The sequence below is a fragment of the Coturnix japonica genome, chromosome 2 (genome assembly GCF_054131305.1).
Source record: "Coturnix japonica strain WE chromosome 2, WE-NBRP24, whole genome shotgun sequence".
Taxonomy (NCBI): domain Eukaryota; kingdom Metazoa; phylum Chordata; class Aves; order Galliformes; family Phasianidae; genus Coturnix; species Coturnix japonica.
The window spans coordinates 132,318,534-132,344,004 of record NC_140664.1 but is presented as its reverse complement, the minus strand read 5'-3'; the positions used below and the strand labels follow the sequence as shown (position 1 = coordinate 132,344,004).

The window sequence follows — 25,471 nt, the reverse complement described above, 5'->3', positions numbered from 1 at the left end:
CATTTGAATCCCATGTCTTACAGTTGACTGTCATAATTTTTTTCTTCTTTGTCCTATTCTGAGAATTAATTTTGATTTGTTGGAAGAACTTTTTGCCTGAATGCGTGTCCAAATTTGAGTATGATCAATTCATAAATACAAGAGGATCATCATATGGTGGAAGTAGATGTGCTGTGAAACACTGATTCAGCCTGTGAATTTTGGTACTGAATGTTTTTCCTTAATGTTTATATCACAAATAACTATTTCAAGGATACTGTAGTGCTACTAATGAGCAGCTTATGGCAGCTCAGTGAATTTTTGTGCCATTTACCTTTTTGAAAACTGGTGTCTTGGGGAAAACTACATTATTATTCTCTTAAATCGTCAGTATGGGAATGGCTTCATCTTTTTAGATAAAGCCTTGAAATTTACAGGCAAAGATAAATGAATCCTCTTAAAATAGCATCTAACAACATAATACAATGTTTGAAGCATAACTTTCAAACCTTTTGAACCTGTGGAAGATGTAATGTAGGGAAAATGAATCGTTATTTGAGAATTCTTTGTTGCTTCAGCAAGTGACTGGATACAGAAAGGGCACTGAGTTTGAACCATCTTCCAGGAGTATTAAATTCATTTGTTTAAAGGAGAAGATATATCTATATACTCCTGCCACAGGCAGGATACCAAAATAGACCCGAGTGCCCTGTACAGATGACACTCGTTTGCATTTACCACCTTCTGTGATTTTATTTTCCCTCAGTGCTGCTCTGACCTGAGCTATTTTAGTTGTAGGTCTATCAAGAGCACGCTGTCAGTTTTTTCAAGTGCTGATGGTTGTATGAAATTGACAGATCTTCATCAGAAGCCAAGATGAAACCATTTGACTAATCCTCTCCTGGAACCTGATGCAGAGTTTGCACCTAGTCCTTAGGAGCTGAAGGACCCACGTGCTTAGTGTAGCCTGTCAGTCCACGAACCAGTAAACTACAAGTACTTAAAAGTGGATGGAAGCCAGACATGAATGTGCACTAAAAATAGATGCTAATGCCATAGATCCTGTGCCTGTATTACTGAGGAAAAATGAATTCTTGAGGCATTTTAGCTAAATGTGTTCCTGAATGCAGCTAGTTTAGTGTTGTAAAGTTGTCTACAGCATCAACATTTAACCCTGAGTGGGAAAATAACCTTACTCATAGTTTTTAGTAAGCGAGCAAATGCATTTCAGTCAATCAGTACTGAATGTTTTATATTAACTTCTGTATGTCTTTTGTCTAACACTGATGTAAATTTACTTTTTATGACTTATACAATCCAAAGGTTATTTTTCAAGAAGAGGGTCTCCTAATTCTTGATGTCTCTTTATGAAGCAGAAGCCTGTCTTCCGATATCACCAGTTCTGTGATTACACAGACAGATTTTACTTGCATTCACCATTACAGTGGGAAAGTCAGACAAAGCAGTTTTTGCTTACTGTTAATTGCTGCTGCCTGCCTGCCTGCCTCATTTTACCCTCCCATGAACAGTGATTTATGCCAGATAGATTTTCTGATGCTTGTGTTTGCTGTGGGAGTAGGTGGTGACACTGTGAGATATGTAGGAAACGAAGGGCGTAAAGTGGGGAAGGTGAATCAACCATGTGGCCTTCTATTTGAAACATGGATTTATTGTTCAGAGTCTGTGTCAGCTTTGTCTGAGAGACATCTTTGGCTGAATACTTATTCTGTTTTTATTTCTTCCCTGAAACAAGAAGCAATCTAATTCTGGAAAATGCAGAATTAAGTTATGTAAATGAACTAGGAGAATCCTAATTGCCCTGTTGCATGTTGCAGGAGAGGGAATGGTTGCTTGAATTTGATTGTAGGAACTGTGACATGTGAGGATAAATGCAGCAGATTTTAATCATGGCTTCTTATTGCTACCACTCTTGGAAATAACAGCAACAACAACTGTTAGGTGAAACAAATGGTGTTAAAAGGTGCTTCTTGTTTCAGTGCCCTTGCTGCCAGTTCCAGCCCAGCCAAGACCTGCTGTAGGACCCCAGAGATTTCCTGTGAGTAGCAGCTGTTTCTTCTTCTTTGATATGGATAAGCATACATTTGCAAAGAAATATTAATATAGCAAATAAAGGCTGTTCTAGTGAAATATAATTTTAAGGATTTGTAAATATTGACAATACACTCTGCAGTTGAAAATGTTTGTTAAAAGCTTAAGGTCAATGGATTTTTGAGAGTAGAATTAATTCTGTTTAACTGTAAAATTGTTGAACCAGTCTCTCCAGTGGGAGAGGCATGAATGCATCTTATATTGAGGAATATGGGCTTTATTTTATTACTTGAGTCTTTCTGTATAAATAGAATCCTTACTTTATTTGATATAATAAAAGGCTGTTTGAAAAACATCTGAAAGCCTAAAAGGCAGCATATATTTTTTTTAATTTTTATTTTAAAAATCAGGAAAATTGCATTTTATCATTACTTCAGACATTTATATGCCTTCAGTATTTTTATATGGAAAAGGAGAATGGCCTTGTGTTCCTGCATGTTTCTACCTTCCAAAACAAACAAGACACCCAACCTGCTTCATGATGATCATTTAACTTTCTTTTTATGAATGGAGAAAAATGCCCTTCTAGGTCTTTTTAAATTGATATTTCACAGTTTTATTATCCTAAAGTTTTAATTCAAGTCATTGAGTATCAAAATAAGAACAATATGTATATAGTGCTTTATTGCCTTAACTATTTTTAGGTTGTGACACATACATTGTTTCTTAAACACATGCACAGTGTTATTCTTTGTTAATGTTTCTGGTTTGTGAATTACTTGAAAAGAGATCAGGTGTATTGGAAAGAAGCAGATTTTGGAAACCTGCTGTGACTTTTGATTACTGTATGCATACTTGGTTGCTTTTGATACAGAGTATTTCTTAGACACGTAGGTGAGAAGCTGTGATGTCCATATTTTGTAGGCTTGCTGAGTTTTCAAATGATCACATTTTGTCTATAAAACTTATGTAGTAAAACTTCAGTTTCATTGACTTAATCCATTACATAATATCAATGTCAACATTTTAACTGGAGCTAGTTTTCTGTTTGGAGTTATTGTGGTTTCAAGAGGAAGTTCTCTTCAGCAGCCTTTAGTATCAAGCAAAACCTTATTAACATTTTAAAAGTATCTTGCCTGTGGTTTCCTTTGACATTAACTTGCTTGTGTCAATAAACACAATTTAGTATTAAAAACAAATTAAAGGGCAAGGAATATCTGTAAAGACATTGTAATTGACATCTTTGAAGTATGTTTACACCAGTGTAGAAAAATTGGAAATTAATTTTTTTTAAATTGACTGTGAAATTAGATTTTAATTCTGTTTACTTTTGTTTTTGCAAGTTGACGAGTACGCCAACATAGATAATCTTGTGTGCGCCCATTTTTTAAATGGGATAAAGTGAACATTTCTAGTAGGACCCTTGTTCCTTTAGCCTAAAGGAAAGTACTGACTGACTACTTGCTGTCTTTATGTAAACATTGTACTAGCAAATGAGTTGATGTAATTTGCTTTTATTAGGAGAAAGAAGGTTTTAACTGTAGGATCCAGGAGTACTGTGATTTGACTGCCCTGAGTTATTCTTTTCCCCTCCAGCTTCTAACCTGTTCTGTGGCCATGAGAAAGGTGCTTAATCTCTCCATGACTCAATGATTTGTAAGCTGGGTATAATATGTTCTTCTCTTATGAAGTACTTTATACATTTTGCATTGCCGATCAGTTAGGATTAGGAATTAAGTGTCGCCGTGTTCATATGGTGTTTGTTTCATTAAATGTGGTACGTTTGTTCTTGAGCTGAGCACAAATTTGCTTTGATTTGAATGTTTTATCTTGCAGAACTACCTTTCCTTGCTTTGTTACATGTCAAATGCTGCTGTGTTGTTATAATTCACTTGTTTCTGTATAGATGTTGTCTCATAGCAGTATAGCAGTGGTTAGACAACTATGCTGACAAGCCATTTGAAAAAGATCAAAGTAGTATTCCAGACTGCTGTGTATTCACACATTTTCTCATTATAAAAGGAGTCTCTGGGTATGTAATCGCTTGGATTGACTCTTGTTGTAGGATCACCTCATCTTAAGATAGTAGTCAAACAATCTGCTGGTTGCTTTGTTTCTAAAAACTCTGGAGTTAAACACATTTTTGGTCTGCTTTCCCCTATGAATTGAACTGAATGTTTTGTTTGGTTGAATGTGAAAATGTAGGGGAGAGACCTATAAGTGATTGGTGCCTTATCTGAAAGATAGATTGCTTCTATGTTCCTGTCTCATCTAGCACAGACATGGGAAATGGAGCATGGAGGGCCCTTGTGTGCTCCAGTTCTGAGAGCAGCTTCAATCAGAGCAATTGCTACTCAACTGCAAGTCATAAATCCATTGGAAACCAGGTGTTATTAATTTATGGCTAATGAAGTGACTTGTAACCATGTAACGGTTAATTCTTAAAGCCTTTTGCAGACGAGTGTAATTAAAGAGTTGAACAAAGTTGTAACGAACATGTTAACATATTGGTTTCCGTTCTGAACTGTAAGAAATAATGTAGTACTAAATTGGATAATGTTGATCAGAACTTTGTTTCCTACTTAAAACTTAACCCCTTGTGTTTAGAGCTTTGAGTTCAGCAGAGACCTCTGTGCACCTATAAATGAGCTGCCTTCAGATGGCTGTATTTAGCACTAATTCAGACTTCAGCTGTAGTTGATGTTCATGTTTTTCCAGGTATTTGAATTAACCTGGAACTGTCCAATGCCAACGGAGTGTTTTCTTTAAACTGTTTAAAGGAGAGATTAAGCTAACATCTTCAGCTGAACCCTTTTGCTGGTGTTGCTTTAGATATTGTCTGCCTTCTATTTAAAGCAGTAAAATGCCTTCCTCTGACTTACTCTGCCGGTCATTGTTTTTCAAGTAACAATGTTTGGGGACTAATCTGGTTGAAAGAAAACTATCGAAGTAAAACTTCGATAAGCTGTTGTATGGATCTCCTAAGTTTTTTGCATTTTTTTGACTAAGTTAGTAGTTCTTATGGACGACCTGATCCAGGTGTGGAACTTTGTTATCCCTTTTGTGTAACGTTTGTGGTTTCTATATGATGGTGGTGGTCAGCTACGATAATTAGAGGAGTTTCTAAACACTCTATGTGTAGATTGCTGCTAACAGACCATTATAGAGACCAGATCCTTACTTAGTATGTAACTAACAAAATGATTTGCTTATGAATGGAAGTATTCAGGGGCTTAGATGACGGTCCATGTCTCTTCGTCTTTTCACCAGCACGTTCTAGGTTTGAAATATTCCAAGAAATTAGAATATTAGATATGCCTGAAGACATTTCCTTTAGATATTACTTAATTGTCATCTTGAGCTGACTGGATCTGCCTGTAACACTGTTTTAGCCAGCTTAGGCCAGTGTAATGGATTTCACAATGTACCTTGGCCTATGAGTTTATCTTTGCATAAATGCCTCTTATAGTCTGTGCTTTTGGAAACAGAAGTCCTTGTAGTAGTATCTCATGTTTATTGTGGGAAACATATATTGGAAGTTAATTATTTTTTCCAAAATGTCTAATTTGGTCATAGATTATTACTCCTAGTTAAGAGTTTTAGCAAATGCTGCTAAAGTGTTGCTGTGCAATGCCCGGTGTTCATGGTAAGGACAACTTTTAAATGGTTGTGCATCTGAGTTCTAGCAGTTCTTTTAAACTGATATTTAAGAAGTAATGATTTGCAGTAAGTAAGCAGTGTTTACAACAGTATGCACATCAGAAATAAAACTGTCAATGGAAATAAGAAGCAACTTGTGGAAGCGATTCTCCTACTTTCTCACAATTACTCTGCTTTAATATAATGACTAAAAGTAAATGAAATTTTCAGTCTATTACTATGTAGCAAGAGCAGATCACAGGTAGTGCAGAAAGCATTTTGTTTTCATTTAACAGGAAACGTGGTATCAGGTGGTGTTGATTGACGTTTCTTGGATAGTGCTTTATACAGCATTTCATGCAAATCATGTTTGAATGAGTCTGCTGCATCAAATTACATTTCTTTCAGATTTATAGCTCTTGCAGATGTGAGACAGAGCTTGTTCAACAGCTAGCAAAAAGCTTTCATTTTGAACACTTACTGCTTTCACAACTTGACTGCAAAGCTCTATAATTGCAGCACTTAAGTTAGTGAAGGTATGATGAACACTTTCTCTTATCAGATCTTTAAGTAGTAGCAAGCAGATGCAGCATGAGAACCCTCCAGCTGTCAAATATTGTCAGGCTGGCATAAAGGGAATGCAGTTTAAAATGCAGGTGACATAATACCCAACATCCTCCATTTGCTAGTGGGCTTCTGATTAATCACGATTACCATACATTATCATACCATCAAATTTAATCATATCAATGAATTCCCATCTGCAGGGGGAGCAGCAGCAGCTAAACATGATGGTAACAGCTATTAAATTTGAGAGAAATAGATGGTCTGTAAATGCAGTAACCCTTTAACTTGTCATGCTAGTTCCAGCATGCGCATGTTCTTTAGATATGAAAACCAAACACGAAACTTGTGCATTTAATTTTTCATGATTTTTGTCATTTAACTAATTGCAGTGTAGCACTACCAAGGAAATCAACGCTGCAGAATTAAACTTTTTTTTTGTATTCATGACAGTAGATTTTCTACAGTTCAGCATCAGCTTTAGTACCTGCTAAGTAGAGAATCACCGAGTAGCTGAGGCTGGATGTTGGCTTGTCCATCCCCCTGCTGCAGCAGGAACACCTTCAGCTGCTTGTCCAGGACCGTGTCCAGATGACTTTTGAATATCTTAAAGCTGGAAACTACAAACTCTCTGGGCAGCTTGTGCTAGTGCTCAGTCACCTGCACGTTTGAAAAGTTTTAATTTATATATAAAATTATATAAATAATATCGTTTAATATTTGTGTTTGCGCTTACACAAATATTTGCGTGTATGTATTTATATACATACAAATACATTGGTTTTGATTTATTTGTATGAATGAAGTTTGAACTTCAAGCTCAAAGTGCCTTATGAGCAAAGCAGTATTTTGATTGAAACACACACAAACACGTATTAAGGGCATAGTTTAGTTTCATAGCCATTAATTAGGCACTCCTAAAGACTGTTTTGCAGATGTCAAGATTTCTCTTACAAAGAAATTCAATTACAGCATACAATTGACTTCTTACTCCACAATGCATTAAGACTAATCTAGTGCGTAAATACTGAATGCAGTGTTCAAATGTGTTTGTTATAACATAGACCTAGATGTAAGTATGGTTCTCTTAAGCTATTTTTGCTGTGCTGAGAAGCTTCCTTTGAGGTAAACTCTGGTATATTTGTGTCATAACAATTAAAAATCTTATAGATAAACTGGTATTTATTTACCTTCTGTTCTTTCATTTCTTGCCATTTACTTTAGTGTGTGAAAGGAAAAAGTGCTTCATTAATGATAAAGTACAAAGATGTGCTACTATTTTCAGGAAACAGAGTTAATTTAAAAGAATAATACACGTTGACTGTGCCACATATGAGAAAAATAATATTTCCAGGCCTTCATCTTTAACTTGTGAGCAGAACCTGCAAGCACACGAGTAGCCCTGGATGTGTAAAGTCTTCTCATCAGAACGTTTGCAACATCAGATGTGTAGAACATCTCCAATATGCAATTTCTGTACAGAATTATAGATAAGCAATCTTGTAGCTTAACATCTACATAATCAGATCTGAAATGTCACAAACCGAAGTCAAAGTTTGCTGTAATTATGATATTTATTTTCTGTAAAGCTGTATTTGTTTTCTTTCTTTTTTGGGTTAGGGTAATCTGAAGCCTTTTAGTTGAATAGGGAAGCATCACTGCCCAGGTCAGATCTTTGAGATTCACACGTTGTTTTGAAATTAACTGCATTGTCAAGCTTGGAGTGTCATGTGGAAATTCTAAGTTTGATATCCACCATCCAACGTAATACTGGCCTCTTGAGTTTTGCTTCTAATCGTTAGTGATGTGCAGGTCACTAAAATACACGAGGTCAATAAGCTCTAATAATACTTCCATGTGATATTCCTTAGTCTCTGCATAAGTTATTAATTTTGTATGTGTTTTATGCCAATAGTTGTGAAAGCTGAAGAGGTCAAAAACCTACTATGCTTCTTGGAATTTATCTTTTCCTATTAGATAAGCTAGCTTTCAACTCAGACATATGGAAGATGATTTTTATTGTTCCAAGGTAAAATAGTTACAAAAATCTCTCTTTTTCATGAGCGAATTCATCATTGTGGCACGAATGTCTGTTGCATTCCTTTTTTTGTCCCATGTGTTCTTTCTGGGCTGTTCTACTATGTGTTGTCTTTATAAAAACAAACTGAAATTCAGAGCATTTTTGCCTCCATTTGCAACATGAGCGTGTCTGTGTTTGACATGTTAAGGGAGGTGCACCAAAACTTACTGGGGATGAATTTATTCTTCACGTACAGGGAATTTAGTTTAGTCTCCTGAACTGTTTGGGTTGGTCACAGTAAGCTAAAGAACGAGTTAACCATCCTTCTGCTTCTTTGTTCACTGTGTCCTTTGGTTTCTTGATTTTGAGTTGGCACAAGTAACAAGCGATTCATGTCTTCTCTCCTTCCTTGGATTCTACTTTGGTACCTTGTGCATTGTGATTTTCCATATAGATTTTTACGTGGAATTCCTGTTTTGAGATCACTTGTACTTCAGTGTCCCAGTGAACTTTCTTATCTCCTGGAGCTGTGCAGTGTCAAAGAGAAGCTTGTTCAAGTTACATGGCACATTTTAATATTAAAAATTAATTTGGGGTTGGTTTATAGAAGTAAATCAACCTGTTCTTTCCCAGACTGAGTTAGTATTAGGATCTGTGCTGTCCATGTACAAGATCCAGCAGTTGTTTTATTCTTAAATTTCACTGAATCATTTATTTTCTGTATACAGTGCTCTGTAAATCAAAATACTATGAAACTTTCATATAAAGAAGCACAGTTTGTATAATTATAGTGTGAGTTTCTAATTGAAGAATTTTAAAGTGTATTAAAGCACGGAGTGGGGTTTCTTACAAGAGAGGATGAAAAGTCAGTTCCTTGCACTGGAAGGTAGGCATTTTAGGAAGGCTTTTCAAAGAGGCTAGTAGCTGTTGAAATAAGAGGATTAACATCTTGTGACAGATGGCTATAGTTTTAATTGTCATAGGTTATAGTGGTCATTATTCTTTGCATTTAAACCATATAAGAAGAATTAACTGAGTGGCCCTGCTTAACTGTCAATGGGCTTCTCTTAGCTCTTTGCATTTTAAGTGAGATTAATAAATGAAAACATGTTGTAGAGGCAGGGTGTAATTTATTGAAAGATTCATGAAGTTTCAATGACATTGTTAAGGTATTTAATTAGTCTCATGGAAAAAAAAAGTGGAGTGACCCTTTTAGAGAAGCTGATAAGTCATATAATAGCTGTTAGATCCTCTTTATTCCTTGCTTTATAAGATTAACTTTGTGCTAAGCAATTTATGCTAAGTTTTCCCTTTTATTGGTAACCAAAGTTATCTGTGCTTCATGAATAGATTATTAGAGATAACATCATGTAATTAACAAGAGATGCAGAAAAGTAAAAGTACAATTTGTGTAAGAATTGTATGAGAGAGAATGTTAATTTCTTAACTAGGAAGGATATTTAAAGGGATAAAAGGAAAGCAAAATAGTGCAGTTCTTTGGAAGGATTAAAGTAACCTTATCTCATGTTCTTTCAGAAGGTAGGATTGCCTCAGTGAGAGAGTCGTGTTCAGTGAGCTATTCACAACTCTAATGAATTGTAGACAAGTTTGCATTGCATTTTTTTTTCCAGAAGTGATTGATAACATGCGAGTTAATTGAATAATGGGAGTAAAAGAAGAAATTGTGTAACATGCATGAAAAATTGTTAAAAAAATTATTGTAAATCATAGCGTGATGGGGGAGAAAGCGTGGATGGACATTTTTACTGTCAGGATAAGCTTTACAAAATTGAAGATTTAAGACAATAAAACACCTGTCAGTAGTACTTCAAAGTGTAGTTATGTTCTTTGGAGCATTTCTAGAATGTCTGTGCTTGTATCTCTTAGGAAATACCCATTTCCAGTATAGTTTTCATTGAGATCTAAGTTCTTGTATTCACAAAAAAAAAACAAACCAAAAACAAAAAACATGCATAAAACTTTTTGAAGCAAAATGAAGGGTAAACTAAATGGTAGAAATCAGCACTTGCATTCCTTGAGAAAAAGTCTGGCACAAAATTACTTTGGGAGCTTAAGAAAAATCTGCATGTTCAGTACATTGCTTTCATTGCTCAAGGATAGATGTATTTATTTTAGCTTACTCATAAGAGCATATTACAGAAAGCGTATACTAAATTACCAATAATAATGATGCTAAATCAAAAATAGTAATGCTGAATAATTAATCTGATAATGATGAGAAAGAAGGAAGCCTCTCCCAAAAAGCTGCAGTCTGTGCTCTTCTGATTCTTTCTCATGCAGATGCTCAGTAACTCAATCTTCAGAACCGCTGTCTGTAGGAATCGGAGCCAGCCCTGTGGGGTCTTGCTGGGAAGGCACATAAATATTATGTCCCTTCCCCCCAGTGTCACAGTTGGCCCCGGTTTGGGACTGGAAGTTAAATTTTACAGCCTTGACTGACTGTATGAATTTTTTTGCAGAGCTCTCTTACATTTCAGCTGAACAATTTAACTTGAAAATAGGTGGTTTTGAACAGCATGGGGGTTTTAAGTAGTTCCCAAAAATGTATTGTATGATGAGGTAATAAAGTGATATTTTGTGTGTATGTGTGTGGTAATGGTTAAAATCATTTTTTTCTAGGGAGGCTTAGTGTGTGTATTGAATAGTTGCTTGTTATTTGAAACTGTCCGCATAGCAAAACCATGAAAAATGGAGGTAACTACTGTGCATATAAAGATTTATTATGCATCTACGTTACAGTATGCTTACTTTATCAAAAATAGACCATTATGAAAACTGGCTTATGCACCTGCTCTTCATTAATTTTTTGAAGTTAAATAACTGCGTGGTCTTTTCTACAAAATACCAGCGGTCACTTGGGGATTATTCGTAGCAAATACTTGCTGAATGTAGAGTTTAGTGCTAATGGTAAAATAATCCTCTCTGAGAATTATAGTTTGACTGCTGTTCAGAAGGAAAAAAAGCACCAAAGCAATCTCAAACCTTAACCAGTAGAAAACTGCTACATCCCTTTGTGCAGTTTTTAAGACAGAATGTGGCGTAAGTTAAAGTTGAAGTTCTAATGTGAGTGTATTCCTAGAAGTTGCCGTAAAGAAATATGGAGGTATTTCAGAATCATGGATGAGTACCTCAAAACTTGGAAAAATATCCACCATCATTTGCCTGCTTTTTAAAATGTTTGTGCTTAGAAGTAATAGCTCTGATTGAAACTTAGTTTTGTGTGTAGCGTGTGAAATGATTTCATCACATCATTAAATTACTGTTGGAGCTTTCCTGAATGCTGAAAACAGAAGAGAAATCTCAGCAACGTCAAATCTGAAAACACAGACTTTTCCCCAACTGTATTACAGTGGTTTATGAGCAGAATTTTGGTTCTCCTTTTTAGAGGTACCACAAGAAATGCTGGTTTAGGAAGAAAAAAGTGGAGGTCAGACGTTTTTCACCGATGTTAGAAGGAGGCAAATCGAACTCATTTCTGTTTTTAGAAGCAAATATTGATAATTCATTTTTCTGCAAATAGCAAATGACTTTGCAATTAACTTTCTGTGATTGGCCTTTGGTTATCAGCCAGGAAATGTGATTAGTCATAATTTACTAGTTCCTTTAAAATGCCTCATACAGATGTTAAAAACTGCAAGTGATCAAATAAGCGGGTATTCCTTAATGATACTCTATTGTCTTTATAGCGTGCTGCTTTACCGTACATATGCTGGCATTTACTTCTGTAACTTCCCCACATTCAAAATTTCTTGATAGAAAACAAACCAAAAGCACTCACTGCCTCATTGCCGTTGTGCATGGATAAGTGCTGTGGCAGGGACGGGTTGTTCTTTAGTAATCAAATATGACATTTCAGCACTAATGATTGCTGACAGAGACAACTCCTGCACATTGCAGGATATAGGAAGGGTATTCATACTATTTTAAATGCAAAGTGGAGAATGAGGGTTGGCTTTAGGATTCAGAAATACTACTATTAAAAGCTTAACTAGCTTCTAAGCTTAACAGCAGTTAAGTGGGGAGGAACAAAATAAAACCAACAGCATTCTGAACTGTTAAGAAGAGGCTGATAAGGAAGAGTTAAAGTGATTTTCTTCTTGGTCTGATTTTGTTGAACTGTTTTGGAGTTTTGACCCAAACATGTGCTTTAGGATGTACTTTCTGAGGTATGATGTGAACAAAACCACAGTAAGAATGAATTCCAGTGCATCTTAATGGGATTTGCTTTTTTTCTGCAGTTGGTTAACTTTTTAAAGTCAGTAAAAGTAGATACTTCCCAATACTTCCATTCTGAGACTGAAGCTCCTTCCCAAGCATGAAAATGAGAGGGAATGGCCTGGACTAAGTGCCCAGGTAGGAGGGTCTGGGTCTGCTTTGGCCAAATGGCAGCTCCTGATGACCTACCACAATACAGGAGCAACTGGTGATGGTACAGAGCTGGAAAGCGGGATCCCAGCTGGGATTGGGAGCCAGTGATTCTGGTGAGGATGGCAGAAGATGTGTCTGAAGATCAGGTAGGATATGGAGAAAACTAATTGGAAATACTGTCTGGAAGACTGTAGAGTTTCAAAGTAAAGCACTCAGGAAATAGGAGAACTTTCTTCCCTCCTCAGGTGACACATGCTCACATGACTCTGAGCCGTAAATAAGAAGTAAGATAAAAACCACCCTATGTTGTGAGAACTCCCCTGGTGAACTGCTTTCTCCCCTGCCTCTATTGGAATGGCTGTATGAATTATGCAGCAACTAACAACTAACCAACTGTCACTTTGTTTGCTGGTGGCCTCCCTTGGGCTGTGTGGTTTGTGGGAATGCTGTATATTCCCAGTGACTATAAGAGCTGTACTTTAATATTCTTTTATCACCAAGGCTTTCAGGATGAGGGATTGCATTTAACCATAGCTTGAAAGGACCTTTGGCAGCTCCTGTGCACAGTGATGATACAGGTGTGTTTGGGAGCAAGGGGTCAGCATCCTTAAGGTTTGGCAGGTAGTTGCTGCTGTCCTCTTCAACTGGATGGAAGGGGCTGTAGAGTTGAACAGAATCGTTCAGCTAAACCTGTGTGGGGTTTGATGAGACAAATAAACGTTTCCATCCCAAATATTTCCCTCTTCTTCCAATTGCTATTGGTTGCAGACAGCCTTTGAAATTTAAAGGTCTTGGTATTTTCTGTGGGTAACTGCTATTAAGTAATGTGTATGTTATAATGACTGTTATGCTTGAGTGTAAAATGATGTCGTTTCACTAAATGAAATACCCACAGGAGACTGGCTGACTAGGAGCACTAGCAGCAGGATATAGAACCTCTAATCTCTGTGTGATAAAGAATTTACAGCTGATGGCTGTATAATGACATAAAATATGTAGTCTTACCTCCAAATAAGGTCTTAGTATTTCAGATGTCCCCACTTAGATGTTTTCAAGAAGGCCACAGATTTGATATTGGCTTTGATGCTCAATGGTACTTCAATATATATTTCTGGTCCTTGTGAATCCTGACTGTAGCTTACTTGTAGAGGAGTGTGAAGCAGCTTTGCTTTGTGCTGCTTGGGTTAACAGACTTTGGAAGTCAGGGCAAATACTGGGTTTTGCTGTGCAAGACATTTTTGAATCAAAATGCTAGTATTTTTGCAATATGAGCAGGATAGGGTGAGACTGCATATTTGTTTGGTTATGGCAGCCTGTTGGATAAATAATGATCCTTTGCTGATGACTGCAATTCGGGTTAGCAGGGAGCTTGTGCTCTGAGATCTGTTCGGAAAGGCTTATCGTCAGCAATGGCAAGTTTTAAGGTTTTAGATGAACACCAGATGGAGATAGAGCAGATGCCGCCACTAATTTCGAAATTGCATTAAGTGGAAAACAAGAACGTGCTTAGATATTATGTTCATTACTTATTTGATTTCCTCCTACATAATAAGGAAATGTTTGTGAATATAATGGTTTATGTGAGGCATAGCTCTTCTGTTATCAAAGGCTGTCAACATCCTTTGTCAACTTTTGATATAAAAGAATCGTGTATATTATTGACCTGAGTGTTCCTTCCGCAGAGTTCTCCTTTTGGATTAAGGTTCTGCTTTCTGCACTATGTGGACTCACTTAGCATTTAAAAAAATAACTTAATGGAGGAAAGATAATTTTCCAGTCTTTCTTATAATGTTTCAGATGCATTACGTAGGGACAGGCTTTTTGGTTTTTTTCTTTAAAGATTTCCTTAATTTTCCAATGTCACAATTCCCCTCCCCCACTATAAGTAAAGCTGCTTCACTTCTGTAGCTTACACTGTACCGAATGATGGCACAGAATAGCGTGGTTTAAGAAGATAAATGTCAGGAATGTCTCCTAAAGTAGACATTCAGGGTTTTTTTTGGATTAATGGAAAAGAAGGTCAATAATTGCATGGATTTCAATAAGCTGGAGAATAAATGGCATTCCTGTGGTGCTAGTGATTATTAAAACATTCTGAATTCATTTCAAAATACTGTACCGAGGTTTAATATCTCTTCTATTGTTGAAAGGATGACTCAGTAAGGGCTGCCAATTTGAAGAGATTATAGTAGGTAACTCCATAAATCAATTAGATTTTAAGAGGAGAAAACGTTATTGCAGGCAAAAGAGAGTTCTCTGAATGGTAGACTTTATCTTTTGTCTTATTTAATAGGTCCCTCCAGACTTCCAGCAGCACACACCTGGACCTGTTCCTACCAACTTCTCCCAAGCCCCACGGCTGCCAATGCAGGATCAGTGGAGAGGACCACCTCCCCCGCCACCACCTCTCCCTCCTCCCCCTCCTCAGGACAGAGACCCTTTTTTCCTAGGAGGTAAACGTTTTCATTTCAGTTAATGTACAAAACATACTTTTTGTGAAGTAAACATGCAGATGAGGAAGAACCTGGAGACCATGTTTGATGTAGCCTGCTTAGTACATGCCAAAAATGCCAGTGGTCTGATCTCTTTTCTCCTCTTTTGATGTTGTTTTCTGTCTATGTATTTAGCTACCGTTGATTTATGTATCTATCCAAATACAAAGCAAAATTAGCATTAAAGTAATTGCTGCAAATTGTTATAATTTGTTATATTTTAAACACCATACTCTCTGGAGTACGTGTACACTATAAGAACTGTTAATATTAGCTGGAATATTAGAGCATAGCAAATAAAATAGTTAGTTTGTGTGTACGTAGATTTTTGCTTTTACAAGTTTCAAAAGCATACTTGCTTCCCAAGGAGGTTTGTCATTTAATTTCTCCCCTGATACCCACAGATCCAAGATTTCCCAGCCATCACTTGTTTGAACAGCGGAGTCCCCCACCACCACCGCCTCCCCCGCTTCTTAACAGCCCGCATCCCGTCCCTACCCAGAGCCCGATGCCGTTCAGCCAACCTGGGCCAGCATTCAGCCAGCAAGGGCAGCAGCCTGTATTTCCCAGAGAGAGGCCACTGAGGCCAAACATACAGCCTCAAGGTCCGGTGGGAATTCTCCACTTCAACCAGCCAGGATCAGCAAATCCGCGGCCCTTCATTCCTCCGAGACAGCAGTTCCTACAAGCCCCAGGACAGCCCTTCCTCGCAGCTCATGCACAGCCTAACATGCAGGTACAGATCTGCAGTGGGGAGGGGTCCTAAAAGAGGTGTTTCAAGTGGCCTGGTACTGCGTTGTACCCGTGTAGCTGCATTACTCCTATGCATCAAAAACCGAGTTATTTGAGGTAACAGTTGCTGGCACTCGTGTTTCTGATAACAGTCTACACACCAGCCCTGTTTCTACAGTAAAGTTACAAAAACACTACGATTTGTTTAACACTACTGGAGGCAGAGAAGGAGTAATGTTGTTTGGTCCACCATCGTATAGCTCCTGACGTTCCTTTAGCTCCACAGAGGTAGGGAGGGGTGTCCCTGTGCCCCGATGTCCCCGTCCTACTGATGGCAGTCCCAGAGCGCCCTCTGCTGCTCAGCCCCGTGGCTCAGCAAAGAGCTAAGCCTGCTTCCCTGACAGGGAGCCGAGCTGCTTGCTTGATATTTTTGGGGCTGTGCAGTGATGCAGACAGCTCTGTTTATTTGGAGGTTTTTCTTCATGTTTTGACATAGGGAAATCTTGAGGTCTGGTGATGTTTGATTGGGGCAGGGGGAAGGAACAGTTTAAGGCATTAAAACAAGAAGGAAGGGAAGAGCAGAAAGTTTTTCATTTGCCTTTTTCAACTTATGCTGTTGGCTGTGTAAATATAGAACTTCCTTACTCAGCTTCTGTTAATCTATTTTTTCACTCGGTATGTTTTTGATTTTGCTTAGTCCATAGCTATTCTCAAAGTTTGTTGTTTTGTGGACTTGGGAGGTAGGAGCTACTTTTTTGAGAGGTTATTACTTCGGTACTAAAAGCAAATAATCTTTTTTTTTCATATGAAGGGTCCCTTGCATCCTCCATTGCAGCCTCAGCCACAGCCTCAGCCTCAGCAGCACCATCACCAGCAGCAGCAGCATCATCACCAGCAACAGCAGCAGCAACACCATCATCATCTGCAAGGCCCACCACAGCCTTTGATGCCTATGAACCAACCACAGTTCAGGCCTCACATGCAGGCCACACCACAGCAGCCAAATAACAACAGAATGCAGTGTCAGCAGCGGCAGGGTCCAATGAAGCCAAGGCATGTAAGTACCACTTACAGTGTTATCTCACTTAGTCCTGCATGGGCAATGAAACTTACCTAGTAGTGTTTTAGTCTCATATATTCCTTTTCTGATATGTCCCTTTTTCTTACTTTTTTTTCTTCCTCCTTTCTCTATCGTGGTCATTTTATAACTTAGATCCACAGTGTGTCTATCTTGTACCTTTTTTCTTTTTCATATCAGTTTCCAGTGTTTTCTTGATTTGGCTCCAATAAGAGACTATACAGATTTTCAAGAACTGTCAGTAAAGGGTTTTGGAGGATAAGTTTGCATTATGTTTAAAACTGCAGATAGTCTGTGACTGTGGGAGCCCAGTTCTCTGACACTTGCTTTGGTTTGATGACCCCTCAGCAGCACTGCAAATAAGCATTCTGGTTCATATGGTACCACTAACATCGTCTGAGTTTGCTCCAGTGCAGCATGTTGTATTGCTAGGTACGTTAGGATGACACAGCAATCTTATTGTGACTGTAGTTGAGAAGAGTGGTTTTAATTAAGAAAATAAATCACAGTGAAAAATGTTTCCAAGGAATGTTTTAAATAAGTTATTCAGTGTTGCTGGTAATTAAAAGAAAAAAGTTAATGTGCTTATTTTCATACTTTCTTCTTACATTAAAAATGCAGTGTCATTTTGAAAGGCTTATTTTTTTGTTTTTGACAAACAGTGAAGTTGTGAAAATCTGAAACAGGAAACATTTAAGTCTGACTTTAAGTAGAAACCTCAGATTTTTTTCCTTTCTGCTTTTCAGAGCACACCCTCACAAAATATTGTCAAGCGTCCAAATCAGCAACTACAGCCGACTGCTCCAAGAAACAGTAACTTGAGGGAGTTGCCCATAGCACCATCACACGCTCTGGAAGTGAGCAACAACAGGCGAACCTCTACTACTCCAGCTGCTCAGGTCAAACCCATTACCAGCACAGTGTCTGCTACCAAGACTGTAGCTGGTGGTGGGAACTCACAGGGAAGGCCTGAGATGAAAGCTAAGGCAGTTGCACCAGTGGGCCAAGCAAAACCAGAAGTAAAATCAGAACCAGAGGTAAGACTTTTTATTTTTAAAGACTCTTAAAACTTCTCTAGTCTGACTTCTGAACTGTAAGCACACCTGATGTACTACTATTTATCCAGTATTTTTTTGTTGCCACTAGAGGCCTCTCTTCTGAGTTGTACTTTTGTTAATGCAATAGCAAAAGCATTTTCTGTTGACAAAAAAAAGTATGCGAGATTGGCAAGGCAGATTTCATTCATTAGCGTTAGTGTGAGAGAATGAGTAGCATTGCATTGGTGCTGCTCTTAATACTGAGTGTCAGAAAGTGCCAGGAGAATATGATGACAACGTGCAGCCTGTATGATTTCTGAGTGTCGGGTTATTCTGAACAAAATCATGAATCATTATAGTTCATTTGCCCCTGGAACTTGTCCCAAGGTCCAAGTTTCCTTCATCAACTGTTGAAAGCTTTAACGGGGATAATATTTTCTTCCCTTTAAGCTGCTGCTGATTAGCTTTGCATCTTGTTCTTGAATTAGTTATGACCATTCCTAATTTTCACAAATGTGGCACAAAAGAAACCCATAGCTGGCAGTGTTTGACCTCCTGTGCAGGAGCTTCTCAACTGGAATAAAAAATCCTTTAATTTTGATAGTTTCTGAAAAATTTGCTGAAGTAATCTCCTTTTCCTCAATTCAGTTTCCTGGAATAGTCAAAGTCACAGAAAGTGCTGTGCCTCTTAGGAAAGTGTCTGTCTTTCAGGCTACTAGTAAAGGTGCATATTGAAGGCCGCTGAATAGGAGATAGAGGCCTCACCATGTAAAGCAAAGAGTCCTTTAGTAATTCTGTCACGTGACACTTTAAGCATTAGTTCAGAGATATCTCTGACAATATCTGGAAAGCTATCTTTGAAAACAGATTGCAGTGCCTATTTCGTGTAAGTTATATAATTCCCTGCCAAAACAAGAGGAAAGAAGTGTTTCACTTGGGAAAAAAAAGATGCAACTCCTTTAGTGTTTCATATTGACAATCATAGAATCACAAGGTTGTAAGGGACCTAAAAGATCATCTAGTCTAACAGTTCTCCCATTATCGTAGCTGCAGCAAACCACTAAACCATATCTTGGAGCTCCCCATCCAGATGCCTCTTGAGCACTGCCAAGAACAGCGACTCCACCATCTCCCTGGGCAGCCATTCCAGTGCCTGACCACACTCTTGAGAAAAAAAGTTCCTTCTTGTGCCCAGTCTAAACCTCTTCTGGTACAACTTGTGGCCATTTCCTCAGGTTCTCTTTGTTGCTTGGGAGAAGAGGCCAAGTTCCTCCTCATCACAGCCTCCCTTTGGGAAGTTGTAGAGTACAATGAGGTCTCCCCTGCGCCTCCTCTTCTCCAGGCTAAACAGTCCCAGCTCCCTGAGCTTTCTTCTATTGAGGAGCCCAAAACTGAACACAGTACTCAAAGCGCGGCCTCACCAGAGCTGAGTACAGGGAGATGATGGCCTCTCTGCTCCTGCTGGCCACACTGTTTCTTATGCAGGCCAGGATGCCGCTGGCCTTCTTGGCCACCTGGGCCCACTGTTGGCTCATGTTCAGCTGAGCATCGACCAACACCCCCAGGTCCCTTTCTTCTTCACAGTCATCCAGCCACTCAGCCCCAAGCGATAGGGCTGTATGAGGTTATTGTGGCCAGTCATAAAAGGAAAGCCTCTGCAGGTACACTCAGCAAGTATTGGAAAAATACATAAAGGTTTTCAGAGTGGACCCAAGAGAGAACTCCTGTGCTGCAAACAATGTAGTAGCAGTTGTCCTTCAGCTGTGCTACTGCAGTGATACTTATTGGTGCTATTTATCCTCATTTTTACAAACTGAGGATTGTTGCAGTAGTAACTTTCACTTTCAAGCATATAATCGTGTCTCTTACCGTCGCGTTATAGTTTATTAAATTTCTCTCATTTAGGCAGACTACAGTGTTTTCCAGCATTTTGCTGTTGTCTTATTACCTAACTTTTTTGTTGATTTTTGGCTTTCCATTAGGATGAGAAAGAGTTAAATTATGTCATCTCTTCTAGCTGTCTTACTGATAACTGAATTGGGCAGGTTATTTTGCAAGTGTCTTCAACTGGAAAATTAAGACTTTTTTTTTTCATCTCTGTCCCTGAAGAGCCAGTGGACATATTTATGAATGCCCTGTAATTCAGGAAGCACAAAAATGACAATATTGTGTGTTAAGTGTCTTCCTCATCTTCAAAACAAGGGTTTGAAACTAAAGGCTAAAAACTGTTTTAAATTTCTGAGTAGTATGCTTGTGTTCTTGTCGCTATGTGACTGGAAAATACTGACCTCAAATACCTTTGCCTGTTATTTTCCAAGATGTAAACTTGCATGTCTTCGGTCTGAAAAATCATTTTTACAATGAAATTGAGAGGTACGGGTAATGGCTGCAAGTCTAATTCTGCTCATGCTGAGGCCAGTTTAGGATGAGAGGAATTAAGGTATTTAAGTACTTTTGAGTTGAAGAGAAGGACAAAGAACATGCAGAAAGGTGACTTAAAGCTTTCCTAGTAGAAACTAGATATTGGAGGTCAGAACAGGAGAGAAGCTGGTAGAGCACAATCAGAAGTGTGCTGATATTACAGCTTATATTGCAGTTAATGTCCCTGATGTAGACTTTGGAGTTGGGTGTTTATTTGTTGGGTCTTATATCAGTAGTTGTTTTTTTGTTTTGTTTTTGATAAACTCTGAGTATGGAAAACAGTTGCTGCATTGAATTATTAAGCAGATGTGTCTAAATAATGTGGGGTTTTTTTGTTTTTGTTTTTTTTTTTAATATTAACTACCTGAAAAATAGCACATGTACAAATTGGATCTTTTTATCCTATTTGAATAGATTTAACTTGCAGATTTTAATAATGGTGCCTTCTGTCTTGTTCTTCGAAGATTACCATTGTCAGTCTTTTTCCAGTTAGAAGGACTAGAACTTAAATTACAGCAGGGAGTGTAATTGTGTATTTTAGTGTGTGTCTTTTCTGTCTTTTGCTCAGCAGGGCTAGTCTGAGCCCTCCTGGAGAATTCAGGACTTCTGCATCTCTTACTGCTGTTGCTGAGTTAGGCGAAGAAAGGCTGCCTGTAACATTTTCTATTGGCACTTTCCATTAAAACCTCTGTACATTTAAGGCAGAAGAAAAGCCTCATAGCTAAGGTTTGGTCTTCCCTCCAAACCACCAATGTACTGTGCTCAAGAACACAAGGTCTACTTAGCAGTTCCCTCAGCGTTTTGTTTTTGTTTCTCTCACTTTGTGCTCTTCTTTCCTTTGCTTTATACATAAAAGGAGAAGCCAGAAACAAAACACAGCTTCTTCATGTGGAGATTTCTACAGAAAAATGGTGAGGCATCTATAGAGTTTATCTGGGAAGAAGCTGCTCTGAGGTTTTCTGTTTCTTCACCCGCAGATTACCTTGCTCTTGGCAGCAAGCTTCCATATGCAGCACAAGCTGCGAACTTCACAGCATCTTTGAAAGATTTCTATTTCTTTTGTCAGAATGGTTTGTTTGTTTGGGCAATGCTGCTGCTTAAGGAGGAATGTGCTGGGGTGAAAATCATTAACAACAGTCATGAGGTACTGTTTCCTTCTTGATCCAATACGCTGTCTTGCTAGTTCCATCTAGTGAAGCTCCTTAAAATGTAGAAGAGATGCTGTTAAAGCTGAGGGGTGCCAAGGGTTCAACTATCGTCCATTTCCATCCTGGTGAGGACTTAGCTTTCATTTCTGAAACTGTGCAGTTGGGTCATTCCAGAGCTAGTTCCAATTAGACCTGACTCCTAAGGCAAATATTTTGTTAATGATCTCAGAATCTTTGTATTGTTTGGTCTTCCCCTAGCTGCAAGGGTACTTTACTAAGAACCTAAGTTGTTGTAGTGATGGGTCAGTTATCACCATAGTCTCAGTCTGAAAAGTACAGAGGAAGATCAGAACCTTTTGTTCTATGAAGCATTGTCCTAAAAAGTTTTAGGTTTGCTCTTGAAACCATGGCTCACATTTTAACAAACAAACAAACAAACAAACAAATGAGTTTTGGTGAAGTCGTCTTTTAGCCATTGTTTGGTCTAGACTTTTAGCTTGAGACATGCTGCTCTTTCTTAGTCACTATGGGAATAATCCGTGTCAATAGATGCTCAGGGAAGAAGCAGTTCTGTCTGCAGGAGATAAATGTACATCTGGGTTCTATGAGCACAAGCTCTACTGGGCTTTCGTATTTCTTAACCAACATTATGTATCTGTCCTGCTGTTTTTCCTTTGCACTGAGGGGGGATTCTGGGATGTACCAGAATAAAAACCACTTGGAACAACAAAATCTCTCATTGCTCACTGGAGTTGTGTATGTGCTTTAAAAAAGCAACAAAAAAAAAGCATTTGTGTTGACCTGGTATTGCACCCTCAATAGCGCAAGGTGAATAACTTCCGCAGATTCAGTCTTTCAGAGATGTTCTAATGCTGTTTATGCTGTAGCTTACCAGAATGAAAAGCATTGTTTCCCTGAGAGCATGTTTTTACTAGAGGTGATTTAATGTATCAATTGGATTAAATGGTAGGGTTTTGTGTTTGTTAACATTTGTAAGCAGCCTCTACAAGTCTCTAAGTACAGAGTGTTGAAAATAGAAAATGTGTATTTAAAAAGTGTGCTTTGTAGTTTTAAAAGAAAGCACATGGTAGTATCATAAGAGCATCTTCATTTCCAGTGTGACAGGGATTTGCATTTCCTTGACTCTTGTCCATTTCTTACAGCATTTCATAAGAATCCATTCTGCCAAAGTTGAGACATCTATAGGAAGGTTACTTGGTGGTGTATAAGACTTTCAGAAGGGCGTAGGGGTGGAATATTAAAGGCGTTCTCTAAATACCATTAATATTCCAGCACTGCATTTGGCAACATTTTGATTCTGAAGAGAGTGCATGAGTTCAAGGTCAGAGAGATTGACTTGTGCTGTTCATTATAACCAATTATTGTGTGACAAATGAGTTTGAGATCAGGCTGAAAATTCTGTGAGAAAAATCAATAGTTCTAATCAGGGCCTTTCAGGTCATTTACCACCCTACCTTTTGTTACTTTGTCAGAAAAGAGCAAGATAAAACCTGTGTGACAGTGGGTTGCCTTCGTATTGTTACTTTCCATTTGAAACATATTTTGATATCTTGAATTATATTAATTTAGTTTTAATTGCTTTTAGAAAGTTCTAAATGAGTTCCAATTTGTAAGACTTAATTTTTTTTACTATTCTGATAAGATTTCTTAACTGGTATTATAAGCTCCATTTATTTTATTTCTTTTTCCTCTTTAGGAAGTATATCTAAGTCTTAAACCTGATTCAAACTGTTTGTGTCTAGTGAATAACAAATAAACCATACTGGCAGATATGTTCTACTAATAACCTTAACTCAGTGTCAGCGATAATTTCAGAAGCTCTTCAGCTTCTAAAACAATATTTGAGCGCTATTTTGACCAAGCAAGGCTTATGCTGAGAATTTTCTAACTTAATTTGCATTTCCCTTTGTAGTATCCAGATGAAGATGAAGAGACTAGATTGTACCGTTTGAAGATAGAAGAGCAGAAACGTCTAAGAGAAGAAATTCTGAAACAAAAGGAGTTGAGACGGCAGCAGCAGGCTGGTGCTAGAAAGAGGGAATTGCTAGAAAGGCTTGCACAGCAGCAACAGCAGCAACAGCAGCCTTCTATGCAGCAATCCTACATGCAACAGGACGATGATTCTTCTGAGTTCCCTGCCAACGGCAATCCTTACATACCCCACTCTGGCTTACAGACCAGGCAAAATGTGAAAAACAGACTTCTTGTTAAAAAGCAAGATATGGTAGTTCCAAATGTTCAGCCCAAACATACAGACTACTCACAGGTTGGGGCTAATATGCCATATCAAGGACAGCAAATGAAACCAGTGAAACAGCTGAGGCAGACCAGAACAGTATCTCCCAGTCAGCCTCAGGCATCGCAGAAAGTATTACAGACAAAACCTGCTGCAGCGCCGCTGCCCACCACACAGACTGCTAGAGTGGCTTCCGTACAAGCAAGGCCACAGGAAATGAAACCTGGCGTGAAAAGAACTGTCATGCAGCGGACAAACAGTGGTAGTGGAGATGTGCCCCATGTCGGCAGCAAAGTCAGGGTGATTAAGTTGTCAGGAGGGGTAAGTTTCCAAGGCTTATCATGTGTGTGTGTGCTGTCATGGTTTGTTTCTGTGTGTTTCATTCTGTGTAAGTCCAGAATAAAAAATAGGCCTAAGATGAAGGGGGAAGTAGCAGATTTATCAGACTTTATAATCCATATTTTAGATGTTCAGAATTGTAAGTTACTAGCACTTACTCAGAAGTGTATGTTTGCCATAATGCTTCACCATCAAACAGTTATCATTGATACCACCTTTTTGGAAATAATACTCCATTCTTTTAAGTTCTTTATAACTTGAGTCTACGAGACTCCTCAACTTAGCTCGTTTAGCTTAAGGTTGGTAGGTCTGAGCATGGCTCAGAAAAGGACTTATATGGCTGTTTTGAAGGTGCAGTTAAAGGGCTAGGCTCTGTTCATTCAATAGTTGAAGCCACATAATTTAGTTGTGTGCAAGCACTGGCAGTAACATGGCTTCTGTACTCAAAGGGAGATTGTTTTTATTTCCTAGGGAAGCATGTTATGACTCAAATTCAAGCAGCGTGTTGGAGGGGGATGTTTCATGCTAGAGGCTGGGTTTAAAACATTACCGTTTCACTTCTGCATCTAAATTAGGTTTCCTTATCTTTTGATGAGGGGTCTGTTGTTTGTAGAGTGTCCCTTGAGCGCCAGTGTTGTGGATGACTCTCAGTGCCGGCCTTGATGGCAGTGTGCATAGTGAAGGTCTGGGGGATTGGATAGAAAGTTCATAGACGGGAATTCTTCTGTCTTAACAAAGAGACAAGTTAATTTGTTAGAGCTCTGGAGAAACTGAGATGAAGGGATGTGTTTGCCAGTGTTCAATATGCCCTTGGTTTTTACGCTGAGGAGGGCATGATGTATTTAATGCTGTGATACAATGAAGGAGTTTGGGCAGATTTTTGTTGTTCTTGGTTTTTTTGGGTGTTCTTGTGTTGTTCTTTTTTATGGTGGTTTTTTGTTTTTTTCTTTTTTTAAGATGAATGCTTCTTAAATTATGTAGAGTGTTAACTAGAGGAACATGCAGAACTGCTGTGTAATGAAGTGAATGTCCTGCGTTAACAGGCTTGATAAAGCCTTGGAGGCTATGCTTTAGTTCATAGAAATGTGGAGGAAATCAGATGCTAAAACCTTAGCTAGTTTTTATAGCTCATAAAAGCTAAATATGCTTAATACCTTGAATTGCATAATAATATGTTCTTTCAAAACATGAACACAAAGGACATTGTTGACTAAATAGAGCTGACAACAACCTGACTTAAAGGTTGTCTGATTCCTCAGACATGGTAACTTAAGTACAGGAGTAAGTACCAGAGGTTGAAAGAAATTGTTTCTGTTGGGCAAAGAAA

General features: G+C 38.3%; 1 protein-coding gene across 8 annotated transcripts in view; it reads left to right on the top strand.

The window, feature by feature from the left end:
- RBM33 (RNA binding motif protein 33) overlaps positions 1 to 25,471 on the top strand; it is an 80,672-nt gene that overhangs the window by 30,248 nt on the left and 24,953 nt on the right. For 7 of the 8 annotated variants that reach the window (XM_085538956.1, XM_015852837.3, XM_015852836.3 and 4 more), the window contains exons 10-15: positions 1,977 to 2,035; positions 14,934 to 15,093; positions 15,537 to 15,868; positions 16,676 to 16,921; positions 17,689 to 17,979; positions 23,482 to 24,126. In XM_085538956.1, the coding sequence (XP_085395082.1) occupies positions 1,977 to 2,035; positions 14,934 to 15,093; positions 15,537 to 15,868; positions 16,676 to 16,921; positions 17,689 to 17,979; positions 23,482 to 24,126 (1,733 nt within the window). The remainder of the gene's footprint in view (positions 1 to 1,976; positions 2,036 to 14,933; positions 15,094 to 15,536; positions 15,869 to 16,675; positions 16,922 to 17,688; positions 17,980 to 23,481; positions 24,127 to 25,471) is intronic. The other variant, XM_085538959.1, reaches the window with a different exon arrangement.